The sequence below is a fragment of the Pundamilia nyererei genome, unplaced genomic scaffold, assembly GCF_000239375.1.
Source record: "Pundamilia nyererei isolate P.nyererei 1_Seehausen unplaced genomic scaffold, PunNye1.0 scaffold00117, whole genome shotgun sequence".
Classification (NCBI taxonomy): domain Eukaryota; kingdom Metazoa; phylum Chordata; class Actinopteri; order Cichliformes; family Cichlidae; genus Pundamilia; species Pundamilia nyererei.
In genome coordinates this window covers 479,285-493,936 of record NW_005187518.1, presented here as the reverse complement: position 1 = coordinate 493,936, position 14,652 = coordinate 479,285, and the positions used below count along the sequence as shown (strand labels likewise).

The 14,652-nt window shown below is 43.8% G+C and overlaps 4 protein-coding genes across 5 annotated transcripts in view; 2 read left to right on the top strand and 2 right to left on the bottom strand.

The window, feature by feature from the left end:
• Positions 1-408: 408 nt before the first annotated feature.
• On the bottom strand, positions 409-4,406 carry neu4 (sialidase 4). Its single transcript, XM_005742102.1, has 4 exons — positions 4,303-4,406; positions 3,276-3,517; positions 2,397-2,652; positions 409-2,253 (listed from the first exon to the last, which is right to left on the bottom strand). Exons 2-4 carry the CDS (start codon positions 3,474-3,476, stop codon positions 1,214-1,216), a joined length of 1,497 nt encoding a protein of 498 aa, XP_005742159.1. The 5' UTR covers positions 3,477-3,517; positions 4,303-4,406; the 3' UTR covers positions 409-1,213.
• A 755-nt stretch (positions 4,407-5,161) lies between these two features.
• wdr53 (WD repeat domain 53) lies at positions 5,162-7,323 on the top strand. Of its 2 annotated transcripts, none has more exons than XM_005742100.1 (3): positions 5,162-5,253; positions 5,766-6,261; positions 6,336-7,323. In XM_005742100.1, the coding sequence occupies exons 2-3, from the start codon at positions 5,773-5,775 to the stop codon at positions 6,996-6,998; spliced, it is 1,152 nt and encodes a 383-aa protein (XP_005742157.1). In that variant the 5' UTR covers positions 5,162-5,253; positions 5,766-5,772; the 3' UTR covers positions 6,999-7,323. The 2 variants fall into 2 exon arrangements, with proteins under 2 accessions (XP_005742157.1, XP_005742158.1); XM_005742101.1 differs by lacking the exon at positions 5,162-5,253 and adding an exon at positions 5,264-5,386.
• A 95-nt stretch (positions 7,324-7,418) lies between these two features.
• On the bottom strand, positions 7,419-12,080 carry srprb (SRP receptor subunit beta). Its single transcript, XM_005742099.2, has 7 exons — positions 11,815-12,080; positions 11,392-11,486; positions 11,204-11,281; positions 11,038-11,120; positions 10,566-10,702; positions 10,299-10,353; positions 7,419-8,908 (listed from the first exon to the last, which is right to left on the bottom strand). The coding sequence occupies exons 1-7, from the start codon at positions 11,981-11,983 to the stop codon at positions 8,695-8,697; spliced, it is 831 nt and encodes a 276-aa protein (XP_005742156.1). The 5' UTR covers positions 11,984-12,080; the 3' UTR covers positions 7,419-8,694.
• Positions 12,081-13,727: 1,647 nt separating this feature from the next.
• col26a1 (collagen, type XXVI, alpha 1) overlaps positions 13,728-14,652 on the top strand; it is a 26,100-nt gene continuing 25,175 nt past the window's right edge. Inside the window, exons 1-2 of the mRNA XM_005742098.1 lie at positions 13,728-14,263; positions 14,411-14,533. Of these exons, the coding sequence (XP_005742155.1) occupies positions 14,088-14,263; positions 14,411-14,533 (299 nt within the window). The 5' untranslated portion in view covers positions 13,728-14,087. The remainder of the gene's footprint in view (positions 14,264-14,410; positions 14,534-14,652) is intronic.

The window sequence follows — 14,652 nt, the reverse complement described above, 5'->3', positions numbered from 1 at the left end:
TTTTAATAAAACAAATGCTTTTGTTGACCTTGAAAGCCATAGTTCAGGAAACACATTTGGGACGTCCCCACAGACGTCACTGTAAGATTGTTTCTGTCGACTTTTATCCCGTTAACTGACTGGGAGAGGAAAAAGAACAGATTGGACACAGACCTGTGGGACAAAATGGACTGTTGCAAAGAATAATCTGACACTAATTCACAGGAACAACCCTGATAGCATGTTCTAGCTCCTGGGTTTGCTATCTAAAAGCTCTGGCTCCCATTTGACTCATTGTGTTTGTTCACGGATTAGTCAATGAAATGGAAAATTAAATACTGCTTTTCAACAGCTGCCATTCTTAAATATTCAGTTTACTGACGGCAAATGAACGATAATGGTTGCATATTAATTTTCCATTGACTGGAAAAACAAACAACCCACTTCCACCGGACAGCAAAGGAAAATGTCTGGTTCTGGGAAGATTGCAACAAAAACAACACAATACTTTAGGAAGTGAAAGATTTTTATTGCACGCCTTCAAATTAAAACGTGACACATCAGAAAAATTATTTTGTCACTTGTGTGCACGATGTGATGGAAAATATGGTGGACAGAAGCTCAGCGAGTGCTCCACCTTCTCAGTGTCTGTCCAACACTTCAGCTCAGTCCTGAATTCTTTTCCTCTGTGAACTTGAATGTTTACTTTTTATCCAAGTGACAGTTATGACCTGAGACGCTGAGCTACTGCTCAGACTCAACAGGCCTCAGTTGGTATGTTAAAGTTCATAATAGCATAATTAGAAAAAGACTGAACAAGTACAATGCAGCTTGGTTGGAAGGGTTTCCAGAAGTCTCTTGCTTCTAAAAAGAAGGCAGCACAGCTTAGGTTTGCAAAGCTGCATCTGAATAAGAACAAGAACAATGTGCTTTGAACAGATGGAGATGTTTGATCATAATGCACATAAAGCACCACGTTGGGACAAAACCCAGAAACCTCATGCCAGCTGTGACCACAGTGGTGGAGGGATGGGGAAAACTGAGCGATGTCTCTAGAGTTTTATCTTCCTTTTGCAGACCTGAGGTGCTTCAGTGAAGTGTTAGCTCTATATTTGTGTCAAAATCTGAATTTTATGAAATCTGAGAACATTTCAGTCTGCACAGGTCCAAATAAGTGAAGCATAATATAGGAAACAGTTAATGGACGACTTGTATCACAAGTTTAAAATCTACATTAAGACACAGAGCACATCTCAGCCAGCTTGCTCTTCTTCCTCCTCTTCTTCACAGGAGTCACCTGTTGGGAAACTGCTGCACTTTGAGCATCATGTCTACAGCTCCTCCCCTGCTGTTTTCTGTGTCCTTCGTTGTTTGTTTCCAGCCAGACGTCCCGGGGCAGATTATCGATGAGCTCGTAGAGGGTGAAGATGCTGAAGCAGATTTCGTCGTAAGCTGTTTTGGTACCACACTCAAACAGGCAGGCGAAGGCCACAGCAGGTGGGGCTCCAGGTGAGGGTGACAGCTCCAGGTAGGCCAGGTCAGAGTATGCGCTCGGCCCATCATAGATCACCCAGGGGCCACGCCAGCTGTCTGGATCACGGGGGAAAAGGCTGAGGAACAAGCCCAGGTTTTTGCGTGCAGTCGTCCATGTTGGGTGGGAATATACTACCCACGTAGGAGTCAGGAAATCTGGAGGGGCTTCATGAGGAGGTGGGATGGAGCTGGTGGTGCTGGAGCTGTTTGCTGACACTGAAAAGGCTACAGAGCTGGTACTCGACTTGGAGAGACTGGACTCTGTGGTGCAGGATGTCCAGTGTCTGGAGAGCCGGACAGGTCGCTGTAAATCGTTGTTAAGACTCTGACACAGATTTAACGGGGCAGGAAATCCAATAATACTCCCATGACAACCATTTCGAGGCTCCACCAACCGCTGCACCAGCTGCCCCTCCTGAAACACGGCTCCATCATCCAGACTGAGGGCCTGCACTCTGTACCCGAGAGGGCTTCGAGCATTACAGTATAACACGTTAGTCCCATCCTCTTCGTCCACAGACACCATCTGACACTCCACAGTCTCTGGTCCTGGGACCGCCTCTCCAAAGCGCCAGGTTCTCCCGTGGGTGTCACTGTGAAAGCAGAATGAGTGGGGAGTGGTCTGGCAGAGGTGGCCGAAGCACTCTTTGCACTCGATGTGGTAGGCGTAGGCAGGAATGAGCAAACGGCCCGACTTCAGCTGGATGCCGTGGCCCGGGCCGAGAGCGAAGGTGGCCCATTCTGCCAGGAAGGAAGCAGAATTGGGACTGTGGATTTTGTCATCTTGTGACTCTTACTTAGATCTTTTTGTTGAAGACAAAGAGGCTGTTTCCAATTTAACTGGAGATAAATAATAGCACAACGCTTTTTCGAATGAGCCTCACCTTTAATAGTGTCTCCTATGACCTTCTTGGTGAGGTCGGTGACGGGACTCCAGGTGTCGCCATCATCAGTGCTGGAGACGTAGCACAGTCTGGTCACGTTCTTCCCTGTCACCAGCTGATAGGACTCTGAGGTGTGACCCAGAACAGCGATGAAGAACAGAAAGAGAGTGCCCGTGAACTCATCGTAGACCGGGCACGGGTTCATGGATCGGTGGCCTGGCAGGAAAGCAGTGCCCAGAACACGGATGTCCTCCCACTGCAGACAAATGACGATTGAGAAGAATCACAGGAGACACAAGAAATGATGCTTCTCACGTCTGTTTGATTTTACTTAAAATGCCTGTTCAGTCAAATTACAAAACAAGTTAAAAAAAAGATTGTAATTATTTAATTTTTTTTTTACAAACTTCATATTTAGAGGATTATAGAATCTGAAAATTACATTTAAAGTTTGTTATTGTTTTTTATTTTTGTACTTTATCAGCCACACTTGGTTAAAATACTTGAATAAAATCTTCAGTATATTTATTTTTTATTGTACCACTTATATTTGCACTAAATGATATTAAATCATTATAGGTGCCATAAAACTTGCTTTACAGTCTGATTTAATTCGTTGAATCTAAAACAACACTATCAAAATTTTCCCAACTCACTGTTACTTTGTAAAGTCACTATTTTTCTTATTATAACCTGTTAAAATATTGACCTTTTCTTCCTACATTTGTTTACTTTTCTGCCTATGTCAGGCTATAGATTTTAGAAGAAGTACTTGTTATCAAACTTCTGATTGTAAAAATGTACTTAAGCTCCAGTATTTATATGTGCACAAGTTTTAATTGTACAGCCCTGAGCCAGTGAGCATTGAGTATCACTGACTTCCACATAGCTCCTGTAGAAAGTGCCTTTCCTCACGACCAGCAGGTGAGCCTGAGAGTCGGACGGGCTGAGCCTCTCCTCACAGAAAGCCAGAAAGGATCTGGAGCGGGGCAGGTAGAGCAGAGCTGGGACTCTGTACGTCACTCCGTTCGGCTCCTTGTGGAAAAGCACAGATCTGGCTGGAAAATATGGCGACCTCATTCTCTCTGCTGTGTGAATATTTTCATGCACCGCCAAATCGTCTGAAATGGAGAGTTAGAAGCAGCTTTACTGGACAAGCAGGCATGCAGTTTCCAGTAGCTCTGTCTGAAGGTGCTCAACAACAAATGGACAGGACGATAAATAAAGATATGGTTGAAGCCTAGAAAGGACAAAAACACTAAAGAAAAGCAAACACAGGTATACAGTTCACTTGAGAGGTAAGTTACCAGTATTTAAATGCATATAAATGAATATTTTCAAAGTAAGATTCTTTTCTGGCCCATCTAAATAAACTCAATTCAGTAGCTGCTGCATCAGCATCTGCCAGGAGCAGCTTATCTTCTGAAATAATTGCTGGAAAAAGTCCAATGGTAGCAGAAGGTAATTCATTTGTCACTAATGTGAATTCTGTTTGCCACCTCGACCATGACTGCACCATCAGAATGTTTATGTTCAGAGTTTTTGATAGTTATGGAGAAAAATACAGTCTCATTCAAGCACGATGTGCTAAATATTATTCCACCTCAAAAAGACGTTGCTTACTTTACACCGAAGATATCGCAATATTACAAAAATATATTTAAAGAGTGACTAGGATAGCGGGCCACTGTGTTACACAACTGGGGAGGTCGTGTTTAACTGACAAATAGACTGCGTGTGACAAAACCTTCAACTGTGAAACAACCTGACAACAAGGTCAGCATCACATTTCATCAGCACATTTCTGCCTCCTAATTCAGCCTTCCCACTGTAACAGCACTGTGAGGATGCAGCTCACTAATGCACAGTTTATGATCAAAAAAGGTAAATGTTGCACAGTACTTACATTTACAGTGCTCTGTGCTCCTGCAGCTTTGTCAGGGTGTACAGCATGTCTCAGTACTTGAATGAAGGGCTGACAATGTAATGTGTGTGTGTGAGGGTCTGAAAGCTCCGGCCTCCCCTCTCTGTTTCCTATTCAGTGCGACATGGTGCTCACTGACCCAGAAATGGCCCACACTCATCAGATCTACAGCTTTGGATGAATCAGCGAAGAACAGCCAATGAAGGCCAGGCGGGGAGGGGAGTGGGGGCACGCTGAACAATGACCTGATGAACTGCCTCTTCTCTGCTTTCCTTTTTCATGTCACGCAGAATATGTAATAGACTATGTGTTACTACTTTCTGTGTAAAGCATTAGCTCTGCCGGCTTGCACATCTGTTCAAGAAAGCTTTGACATTCTGTGCATGGAGATGACTATCGATCATCGATATATATACATATTCATACATATATATATATACACATATATATATACACACACATATATATATATATACACACACACACACACACACATATGATTACCTCTATTGTTGTGCTAATAAATTGTATATTATGATGGATGTACAGTAATTGGTGACACACTAACCTGTCTGTATGAAATAAGTGGCTTTGTAGCCTCTAATAAACTAATAAACCCCATTTAACGCAGACAGAACATCAGCTTTTTACCCTGAAACTCACTTCGCAGGCAGTACTTTGCTCCAATTTTGCAGAAAAGGAAAAGAAAATTAATTATTTGAATATACTATTTAAATGCTTGATGTAATAAATATGATAAATAAATAATAAATATTAACGCAGATAAGTTTAATATAAGAAAGAAAAAAATCCTCGCTGATGCCGCCTGACAAGCTAAACACAGGGCTGAATCTTAATACGTGTACGTGACGACATCAACAGGCGACTCAGCCTCACATGGCAACCTGCTGAAGTTTTAAACGTCTCTAGAAGGTAGTGTAATTTCTCTGTTCTCGGTGAAGTCACGTTATAAATCAACTGTGATCGGTAAATTCAGGTCAACGTGTTTGTTACCGCCGTCAACGCGTCAGCTGGGCAGGTTAAAAATTAGCGGCTGAGCTAGCAGGTTAGCACAGTTGGACTTGATTTTCTGTTTGTAGCAACTTCTTTCATTATTGTGGTTTGTATGAAGTAATAATCCAATTTACAGGCTCATCCTTTATATGCGAGTGAAATACAATTAAAGTATTTGGAAAACCGCTCCTGAGCGCATTTAAATTCAGTGTTTTTGGACTTTTCTTTGGCGTATTTGTCACACGTACAGGTTTCATGTCCCCAAACAAATATTCCTATTAGACAAAAATAATCTGAGTAAATACAAGATGCAGTTTTTACATAATAATTTCATGATCCAAACCTACCTGGCACTGTGTTGTTAAGTAAAAGTAGGCTTGGTGTACATCTAGAAATATGTCTAATTCTTCTCATTAACCTACATTTTACAGGGTCAGCATGGCCAGGCAGTGGTCTGAGGGCCACTCCACTTCCATTCTCTGTGTAGGGGTGTCTATGGGCCCTGAAACTCTCATTGCTTCAGGCTCTGAGGGTGGAGAGGTCACAGTGTGGAGCCAGGAGGGCACCATCGTAGGCCGCATCACTCTTTCTGGTGAAGAAGACAGCACAAGCGTTGTGTTCTCACCTTCAGCTCCAAACCAGCTGTTTGTAGCACATGGAGATGCAGTTAGTGTGCTTGACCCAAGGAGCCTGAAGGGTCCCGTAGAGGAGTATCAGGCTGCAGGGGAGGAGGAGATCAACGCTTTAGCACTGAATGAGACCGGTTCGGCCCTGGCTGTGGCGGATGACTCCGGGGCTGTGCGGGTGTTGGAGGTTCCTGGAGGAAAAGTTTGCAGGACTCTGCGCAGACACACCAACATCTGCTCCTCTGTTGCTTTTCGGCCTCACAGGCCCAATAACCTGGTGTCTGCCGGACTCGACATGCAGGTGAGAAAATGTTTACCTACTTATTTCCTGTTACTAACATTTCTTTCCTGACATTAGCTTTGTTGGTCTCTCAGGTGATGCTGTGGGGTCTGCAGAAGACCCGCCCTCTGTGGACCCTCAACCTTCAGGATGTCGCAGAGGAGGAAGGCGACCAGCAGCAGCGACCTGGTCAGCTCTTCAACCCGCCGCTGGCCCACTGCGTTTCTGTCTCGAGCTGTGGAAATATTTTGGGGTGCGCAGCAGAGGACGGGCGGGTACACCTGATGCGGATCGGGAGCGGCTCAAAACTGGAGCAGCACGGAGCGTTTAAAGCCCACAGCCAGGGAGCCTCGCAAGCCCACTTTGTTAACTTCCTCTCCCACCCATACTGGCTCATCACTGGTGGAAATGACAGCCAGGTTGCATTATGGGACCTCAGCAAGCACCCAGTGGTGGCTCCAGAGGGGAAAATTCAAAAGACAGCACCCCATCGAAGGAAGGGTAAGAGCAAAGCAAAGAGGAAGGAGCAGTCCCAGGAGAAAACAAAGACTGGTGCGCAGAAGGACGAGGCTGAGGGGAGCGATGAAGTAGGAGCAGCAGGAAGTGCAGAGGAGGTGACGGAGGATAAGTCTGGGCCTAAACTGAGCATCAGCCATGGGGACAAGGTGAACTGGCTGTGTCCTACTGTGCTGAAAGGAGAACCAAGTGTGATAGTTGCAGATCAGAGCTCCAGTCTGACAGTCTACCCTCTCTCTTAACTGGACACTAAACAGCTTTTTTATTTTCCCTCACAGCAGTTCATCTTTTAGAAAACCTTTTTTCCTCATCTGTTTGTTGATTGAGACCGAGTTATGTTTTTGGTTTTCCTTCTTAAAATCTGTTAACATTTTGAAAAAAAATAAGCCCAACCGGTATTACTCTATAGAGCAGCAAACATCAAAAAAAATCTGCATGAGAGTCCACAATGTAATAAACCAGAGGTTAGTTATTTTGGAGTCTCGTTTACTGCAGGCTTATTTATGAGGTTGTGTGTGTGTGTGTGTGTGTGTGTGTGGCCCTATAAAAGTATCTCTTTTAAATACACGTTCTGTCTCTGAATAGATTTGTTATGCTTTTATAAACAAGTTCTTCATTTTTCTGGATTGTAATTGTGCCACATCTGACAGAGGAAATCTGCATTTCATGTTTAACAGAGTTTTTAATGAAGCCACCCCAATCCAAACCAGGTGGCCAACAGAAATCAAAGCACAGTAAATGAAAGCTGGCCCCACAAACATCAGAACAAAAAAATCATTGCAGACAGCCACACATGCATTTGAATTGCTGCCACATGAAAAAAAAGCATAAAAAATAAAAGCACATCCCATGTGAAAGAAGAACGGGGATTTTCTGGAATACATGTTAATGATTAAGTCCTGTTTGCTGCTTATGAATTGCCACAGGCTGACTCTGGGATACACAACTCCAAAAAAAACAAAAAACAAAAGCAAAAAACAGAAGGAAACGCTGGATCAAGGTTTAACCGTCAGGGATCTCATCACTCTGTCCAGTTCCTGAGTGAAGCCACAAGGAGCAGATGTGTTCAAATACCTGGTTAATGAAACTGAAACTACACAGGAGACGTGAAGAAGAGCGTGCAGGCAAGATAATTTGGAGACTGTGGGAATAACAAGAACAGGTGGAAGACTTCAAGAGGTTAAGACATGGTTGGTGTGACAGGAGTAGGATGCTGGGGATGTATTGCATGGCGACACTAAAGAAGAAGACGACTGCTCCCTCTTCCTGGACTGCATTTCACTGACACACCACACACATCAGCATCAAGCATCAAAAACTGTAGTTTTTGTTTCCAAACCAAATCCGAGAACTACAAACAGCATTCTGCTCTCTCAACGCCAACAAAACATTAAAGTACATTCATTGGAAATGTTCTGCATTCATGCAGCACTTTCAAAGAAGGGAGCATCATTCTTCCACAAACAAGAAAAACACAACAACGACACATGAAAAGGCACGAGACTGAGCAAATTCACGCCCGTCTGATTTAACAAGGCAGCTTACAGCTCAGACTGCACGAGAAAGGCTTAAGAAAAATCCACTGGTGGTAAAATCTTTGACAATATTTCTTCTAGTCTAACAAAAAGTTTTTAAGCTGCACGTCACAAATCAATCAAATGGAAGCTTTTTAAAGTGGAAGTTTCACTGAGTAAGCAGGATCACTTCACAGCACTGTAGAGATCGTTTCCACAATCACTTACTAATAGCCTACTAAATCTGCCTGGATGTCTTCCACTGTTAAAATCCTTTCATGTCTTGCAAGAACAGGTTTAAATAAAGTTAACAGGCGTGAGGCATTTCACCCCTCTGATTACTGAGAGGTGCAGGCGATGTTGGCGTGGTCTCACATTTTGGAGGTTTGTGCCTTTAGGGCAATGTGCACTGAGCAGATGATGTTTACAGTTTGGCCAGGGCCTTCTCCAGCAACTCCATGTCTGCATCCCCCCCGTCTTCACCCTTGCTCCCACGGGCGCTGCACTCCACAAACTCCACCTTCATGGGCAGCTGGCTGAACTCAAAGTCTTTGCCTTTTTTGCCCAGGTACATGCTGCCGCCTACGGAGCCGTCCTGAGAGCTCAGTGCTGCCGAGCGAGTCACTCTCAAGGTATTCCTGCAAGACAATGAGACATCGTTAAAGAAGAATCGTTTACTGCTCAGCAGACCTGCAGGGTTTATTTTAGATTCAAGATTTAAGTGGCAGACATTAAAACCCAGTACTATGTCTCTGATGTGGCCTTATACAGTCTTTGGGTGTTTGTCCTTACAGGTGATGACTCCCACTTCTATTGTCTCTTGACTGGCCTCTAAGACACCACATTATTTTAGCTAATTAACTTTTTGCCTTTTCTCTTCTGTAGTTTTCATTTTGTTGCATTCTGATCTTTTCTCTTACCAACCAGTCGTAGCTGATGGCTGCTCGTCCCCGAGTCTAGTTCTCTTAAACAGAAGTCCTTCCTCCTCACAGTCATCAATATCTTTCTGTTAGGGGATCCTTGCCTTGTTGGGGGTTCCTCTTTAAAATGTTTAAAATGTATTTATGTCTCTAGAGAAACTAAAGAACTAGTTCTTTAAAAATCCAACTTGACTGAATCAATAGGCGCCCAGATTTCAAGTCAATATTTTTTACATTATGAAAATATATAATACATAAAATTATCTAGGGGAAACATTTAAGGCAATAAATAAATAAATAATTTGGGTTGTACTAAGTGGCCCTGATTTTAGCCTAAGCCAAACTCCCATCTTGGATTTGGTGTAAGGCTAAGATCCACGTACTGATAAATTTAGCAGAACAACATTGATTGTTGAAATACATCTATTGTTTTAGAGGTCATATTTAGAATAATATGCACAATGAAGACTACATTAAACAATGTAAACATATATTATTCTCTGAACTGTGGGAGGACGCCAGCTGTGAGGCAACCGTGCTATTTATGGTGTGGAGTTTGCATGTTCTCCCCGTGTCTGTGTTGGTCCTCTCTGGGTGCTCTGCCTTCCTTCCACAGTCCAAAGACATGCAGTTAGTGGGGTTAGGTTAACCGATGAGTCTAAATTGGCCATAGACGCGAATGTGAGTGTGAATGGCTGTTTGCCCCTCTGTGTTAGGCCTGGCGACCTGTCCAGGGTGTATCCTATGATACCTGGGGTAGGCTGCAGTAACACATCACAGTCCACATTAAACACACACGTCCAACAGTCTGCCGTAACAGGTTCATAATAAATACAGGATCAGTCACTGGCTTATGAGTGGAAATATTAATAAATTGGCATAATTACAACACAAAAACTGAAAAAGAACAAAGTGAAAAACAAAAACAAAATGTCATATCTGCAACAATCTTTGAATCCTGCTATGTAGCATTCATTATGGTTTTATTTATTTACACTGAGAGCCAAGAAAAAGTTCCACTGCTTTGCAATGGACAATAAAGTTTTATTGTTGCGATGCTCCCAAAAATATTTATTGTATAAGAAGACAACAAAACAGCGTTACTTACAGCTCCTTTTCCAGCTGCTGCTGAATCAGTTTAGCAGATTTTGCCATGGTGATGTCTACAAGATAAAGACACCAGTGAATAACCTGGATGTACTCAGAGTAAGCAGTGAAGGCTCAGATATTAGGACATTCCTGCCTCAGAATGTGACTACACACTCAGTGAACTGCAATTACCTTATGTGACAGAAAACTATGAATCCTTCTATTTAAACATGAAGAAAAAAAAAGTTTCCCCAGCTCTCTAAAAACTTTCTGAGGGTTGCTGTACCTTGTTTGTTGCACGCCACCACGAGAGCCGGGGCGTTTCTGGTGATCACGGCGTCCGTCAATAACACGTACAAGAACTCGGCCACGTCTCTCACTTCCTTCTGGAAGATCGCGCTGTCCACTACAAACACAATCGCTCTGAAAAAGAGGACAGGGTGATGATAAGACAGATGTGATAAGGATGGAAACAAGGGGACAATTACTTTTTTCACACGGGCAGGTAGGTTTGGATAGCTTTTCCCCCCTAATCAATTAAGTCATGATGTTAATACTGCACTGTGTATGTACTCAGGTTATTTCTAACATTAAAGTGTGTTTGATGATGCAAAACATGTAAGGGTAAAAATGGCTTCACCATCCTTTCTATACAGTCTATGGTCAGAACATTTCATTCTGTGGAAGCAGTCAGCGTTATTCCATTCACCTGTCAGCGGTTCATACATGCATCACCTCACAGATCGTCCTGCTCTCACCTGGCCGCGGACTTGAACTTCTCCAGGTACTGAGGACGGAGGCTGTCGTGGCCTGGCAGGTCTATGAGAGTCCAGGTGCTGCCCTGCAGACGGAGTGGAGAAAAACAGCGGTGTAAATCCCACCCTCACACGAGTTACTTCTGTCCACCAACGGTCCTCAACTCACCCTGTCATTTTTGGCTTTGTATGGAGCACTGCTGTCAGTGATGGAGGTCTGTGTCCGCTTGAACTTTCCAGACAGCAGCTGCCAACACATGAAAAGCACAAAAAGAAATAAGCAAACAAACAAACAAACATACATTAGCTGCCCCCCCCCCCACCGGGCTTCCGGGGTCTGTCTCAGCCTTAACTCACCCGGCTGAAGAGCAGGGTTTTCCCCGAGTCACACAGCCCCACCAGGAGCACGGAGGTGCGCACAGTCTTACTGGTGAGGAAGTACTTCAGAAAGACTGCAAACACAAACCAAAGGACACACATTCAGTGACTGATTCTCAACGTATCAAAGGCACTTGCCGTCCGTTAGCCAAAAATGTGTGGTAGCTCTAAGTTTGAATGACTTCCCGTGAAACCGACAGCCGTTGTTAGCTTCTTAGCTTGCTACTTAAGCTAAAGTATTTAAAACATATATTAATTTATTAAAACAGCGCATGTTATTGTATTTCAATGTTAAAAAGCCCTGCTCACATATCAGGTTTATCACAGACCCGCTGTTTGCGGCTAACGGGGCTAAGCTACACGCTCGGCCTAGCCTGCTAAGCTGCTAAGATGACTTCTTACCACAGGTGATAACAACCACCGCCAAAGCGACGATAACTCCGATCAGGAAGACCGGGTCCTGCTCTTCCAGCTGCTGCCGCAGGGACTCGATGTAAGGTTCAAAGGGAGATCCTGCCATCTCCACGTCTGCTTTCTCTCCCACGTTTCCACCGGTGCTGTGTGCTTCCATCAGTCCGTCCAAGCTGCTCTGAAATGAGACACGTCTCCTTTCCTCTGAAGCCTGTAGGGAGCCACAGCGACCAGCAGGGGGCGCCCGCCGCTCAGGACATTCTCCGCTATGGGTCTGGATCACAGACTGTATGTAAAAGACATTACCTGGAGTGCTGGAACCAGCTAGAGGTAAATGACAGTTTCATGCCATGTTTATTTCTCTGGAAGTAAATGGAAGATAGTTTTCATGAGGAAAAGAGAAAAAAACTGTACCTGGTAATGTAAAAGGTCAAAGGTTACTCAAGCCAAACGACGCAGTTCTCTTAGGGGATGAGGAAGTATAAAACCAAACAGCTAATTTTAACACGCAGGAAGTGACCTGAAATCAAGCATACACTGCAAATCCGGTGTAGTCCTCCATCTCCTTCTGACATTTAACGGTCACCACAGCGGATCATCTGCCTCCACCTCATCTAAAGCCTAGCATCCTCCTCTGTCACACCATCCTCCTTTGTCATGTTTGTAGTGATGTCCTCCTTTACTACACGCACGAATCTTTGCGGACCTTTCTTCCAGCTAGCTGCTCCATCCGTTTTTCAGTATATCAACTGTCCCTCCTGAGAGCTGATCTGAGCTGTTCCTCTTATTTCTCATCCATTCTGGTCATTCCCAATAAAAAAACCTTTACATAAACCTCCCCTTTCACTCTTGCTGCTAACCTTCTGTCACAAATCACTCCTTATACTCATCTCCACCCACTCCACCCTCCTTGCACTCGCTTTTTCTCTTCTCTTGTGCCCATATGTTGATTTGGATGGGATTTAAATGCCACCTTCACTACATCTGCTCCTTGCACCTTCACCTTTTCTCCTGCCTCCCTCTCATTCACACACACAAAATATATTCCTTCTTGCTTCTACTCACTTTTTTTGGTCTTCTCTCCAGTGCATACCTCCACCTCTCCAGACTCCTATCTGCTCCCTGCTCTTAGAACAGATCACACTTTCATCTGCAAACATCACAGTCTACTAGTCTCATTACATATATGGAATTTTCTGTAATTTGCCTGCAAGTCAATTAGTACATCTGTGCATATTTTCTGTGCAGTCAAAAGACTCGTGGCTCTGTTAATATTCAAATCCCTAATTTGGTCATGATATGACAATTACTTCATTTGTGTTATGTTTATATTTTGAATTCTGTGGATGTATAATTTGCTTTCCGGTGTTTCTGTTTTCAAGGGTAGTGATGTAGCGAGGTCAAACATTTGTTCAGATCCAGATGCCATTGTTGTGAATACAGCCTTAAAATATGCATCTACCACGGCAAACGTGTGCAAAATGTTCTCTTTTAAATTTTTATTCCCTTTAAACGAGAAACTGACTTTATTCTCTTTGTAGAAGCTAAATGTCAATACAACATGTAATCAGATAAAGAAAACCCCAGTTTGGGGCCTCATTCACAATCTTCTCATTACGTGATAAAGTACTGGAACTGTGGATTCTAACAGAGTTTAGTCTCCAAAAGAAAAGCAGCCTTGTTTGATAGAGTGATGAGAACAGGCATATTGATCGTATCTGTTACCCCAACTCATGCAGGCTTTAAGAATTTAGACCTTGTGGTGTAGTCTACCACACTGTAGCGTCAATAAGGGTAACCAAAGACATAACACAAGCCCATAAGAAATGCGTTAGCGCTGGCTAATCACTTGTGGCCATATCGTTCACATTATCTTATATGAAGACAGAGCTCGTGGTTTTCAATCGAGACCAGATGCGCTTTTACGCACTCCGTCTCCAGCCCTCACACTCGGCGCGCTTTTTACGCACACTGGATATTTGACTCCTCGGTCCTCGGCACCATGTCAAACGTCAGATACGCAAATTATTCTAAAGGAAGAGGTTGTGTGCCATTCATTTCGTGCTCTTGAGTGGGAGGCCGGTTGTTTTCTCGTCGTGGAGAAGGGATGACCAACTCGTTAATGGTTTCAGTGGGATTTCCATAGCTTTTCTTTTTCTTCTTCCTCCTCCATTCCGCTTCAGTAGAACTTCGACCAAAGGGGATTTATAACTTCGGGATTTACTTGAAAACCGCGGATATCTCTTTCCGGGATAAATCAAACAATGATGCCTCTTTCTTTTCTCTGCGTGTTCTGCATGTGGATAAGTTTAGTCTGTCCGTCGCTGGGAACGGGCTTTGTTTATCACTTCCCGGGCATCACTTTGCAGCGGCAGCGCATCAAATCGGAACAGAGTGGCGTCACGGGACCGCCGGGTACTGGATCCCGAACCCAACTCAGGTGCGCACACACTGGAGGGGTTGTAACGATTTAACGAAATTTATTGTGAAAACAAAACGGATCTAGTGCGAGATCATTGCTCTCTCTCGCTCTATTTCTCTCTCTCGGTATTAATCACGATAACATCTCTTTTATTCCGTCTTTTAGGAACTGGTGTCAGTACACTGTTTTCAAAACAGTGTCTTGTCAGGTGCACAATGGGACTGAAACCACAGTGCAGAGAGTGTTTCAGAACTGCCGGTGGCCCGGACCCTGCTCCAAAGTCATCAGGTATACTTTTGACTCCAGTCAAGTCAGATTCTTCACTGGTCTGTGATGCAGATGCAACTTTGCTTTTTACAATAAATCATGAACGTGGGAGGTGCTGCCTGGTGGCTGGGGCAGATTTA

What these genes read in the sequence shown, in the direction of transcription:
- neu4 (XM_005742102.1), bottom strand. Translation starts at nt 3,476, where the DNA reads ATGAGGTCGCCATATTTTCCAGCCAGATCTGTGCTTTTCCACAAGGAG. An exon ending in TCTACAGGAGCTATGTGGAA is followed by an intron (nt 2,653 to 3,275) that starts GTCAGTGATACT and finishes ATTTGTCTGCAG; the next exon opens with TGGGAGGACATCCGTGTTCT. An exon ending in CATAGGAGACACTATTAAAG is followed by an intron (nt 2,254 to 2,396) that starts GTGAGGCTCATT and finishes CCTTCCTGGCAG; the next exon opens with AATGGGCCACCTTCGCTCTC.
- wdr53 (XM_005742100.1), top strand. Translation starts at nt 5,773, where the DNA reads ATGGCCAGGCAGTGGTCTGAGGGCCACTCCACTTCCATTCTCTGTGTA. An exon ending in CTGCCGGACTCGACATGCAG is followed by an intron (nt 6,262 to 6,335) that starts GTGAGAAAATGT and finishes TTGGTCTCTCAG; the next exon opens with GTGATGCTGTGGGGTCTGCA.
- srprb (XM_005742099.2), bottom strand. Translation starts at nt 11,983, where the DNA reads ATGGAAGCACACAGCACCGGTGGAAACGTGGGAGAGAAAGCAGACGTG. An exon ending in AAACCCTGCTCTTCAGCCGG is followed by an intron (nt 11,282 to 11,391) that starts GTGAGTTAAGGC and finishes ATGTGTTGGCAG; the next exon opens with CTGCTGTCTGGAAAGTTCAA. An exon ending in ACAAAGCCAAAAATGACAGG is followed by an intron (nt 11,121 to 11,203) that starts GTGAGTTGAGGA and finishes CTCCGTCTGCAG; the next exon opens with GGCAGCACCTGGACTCTCAT.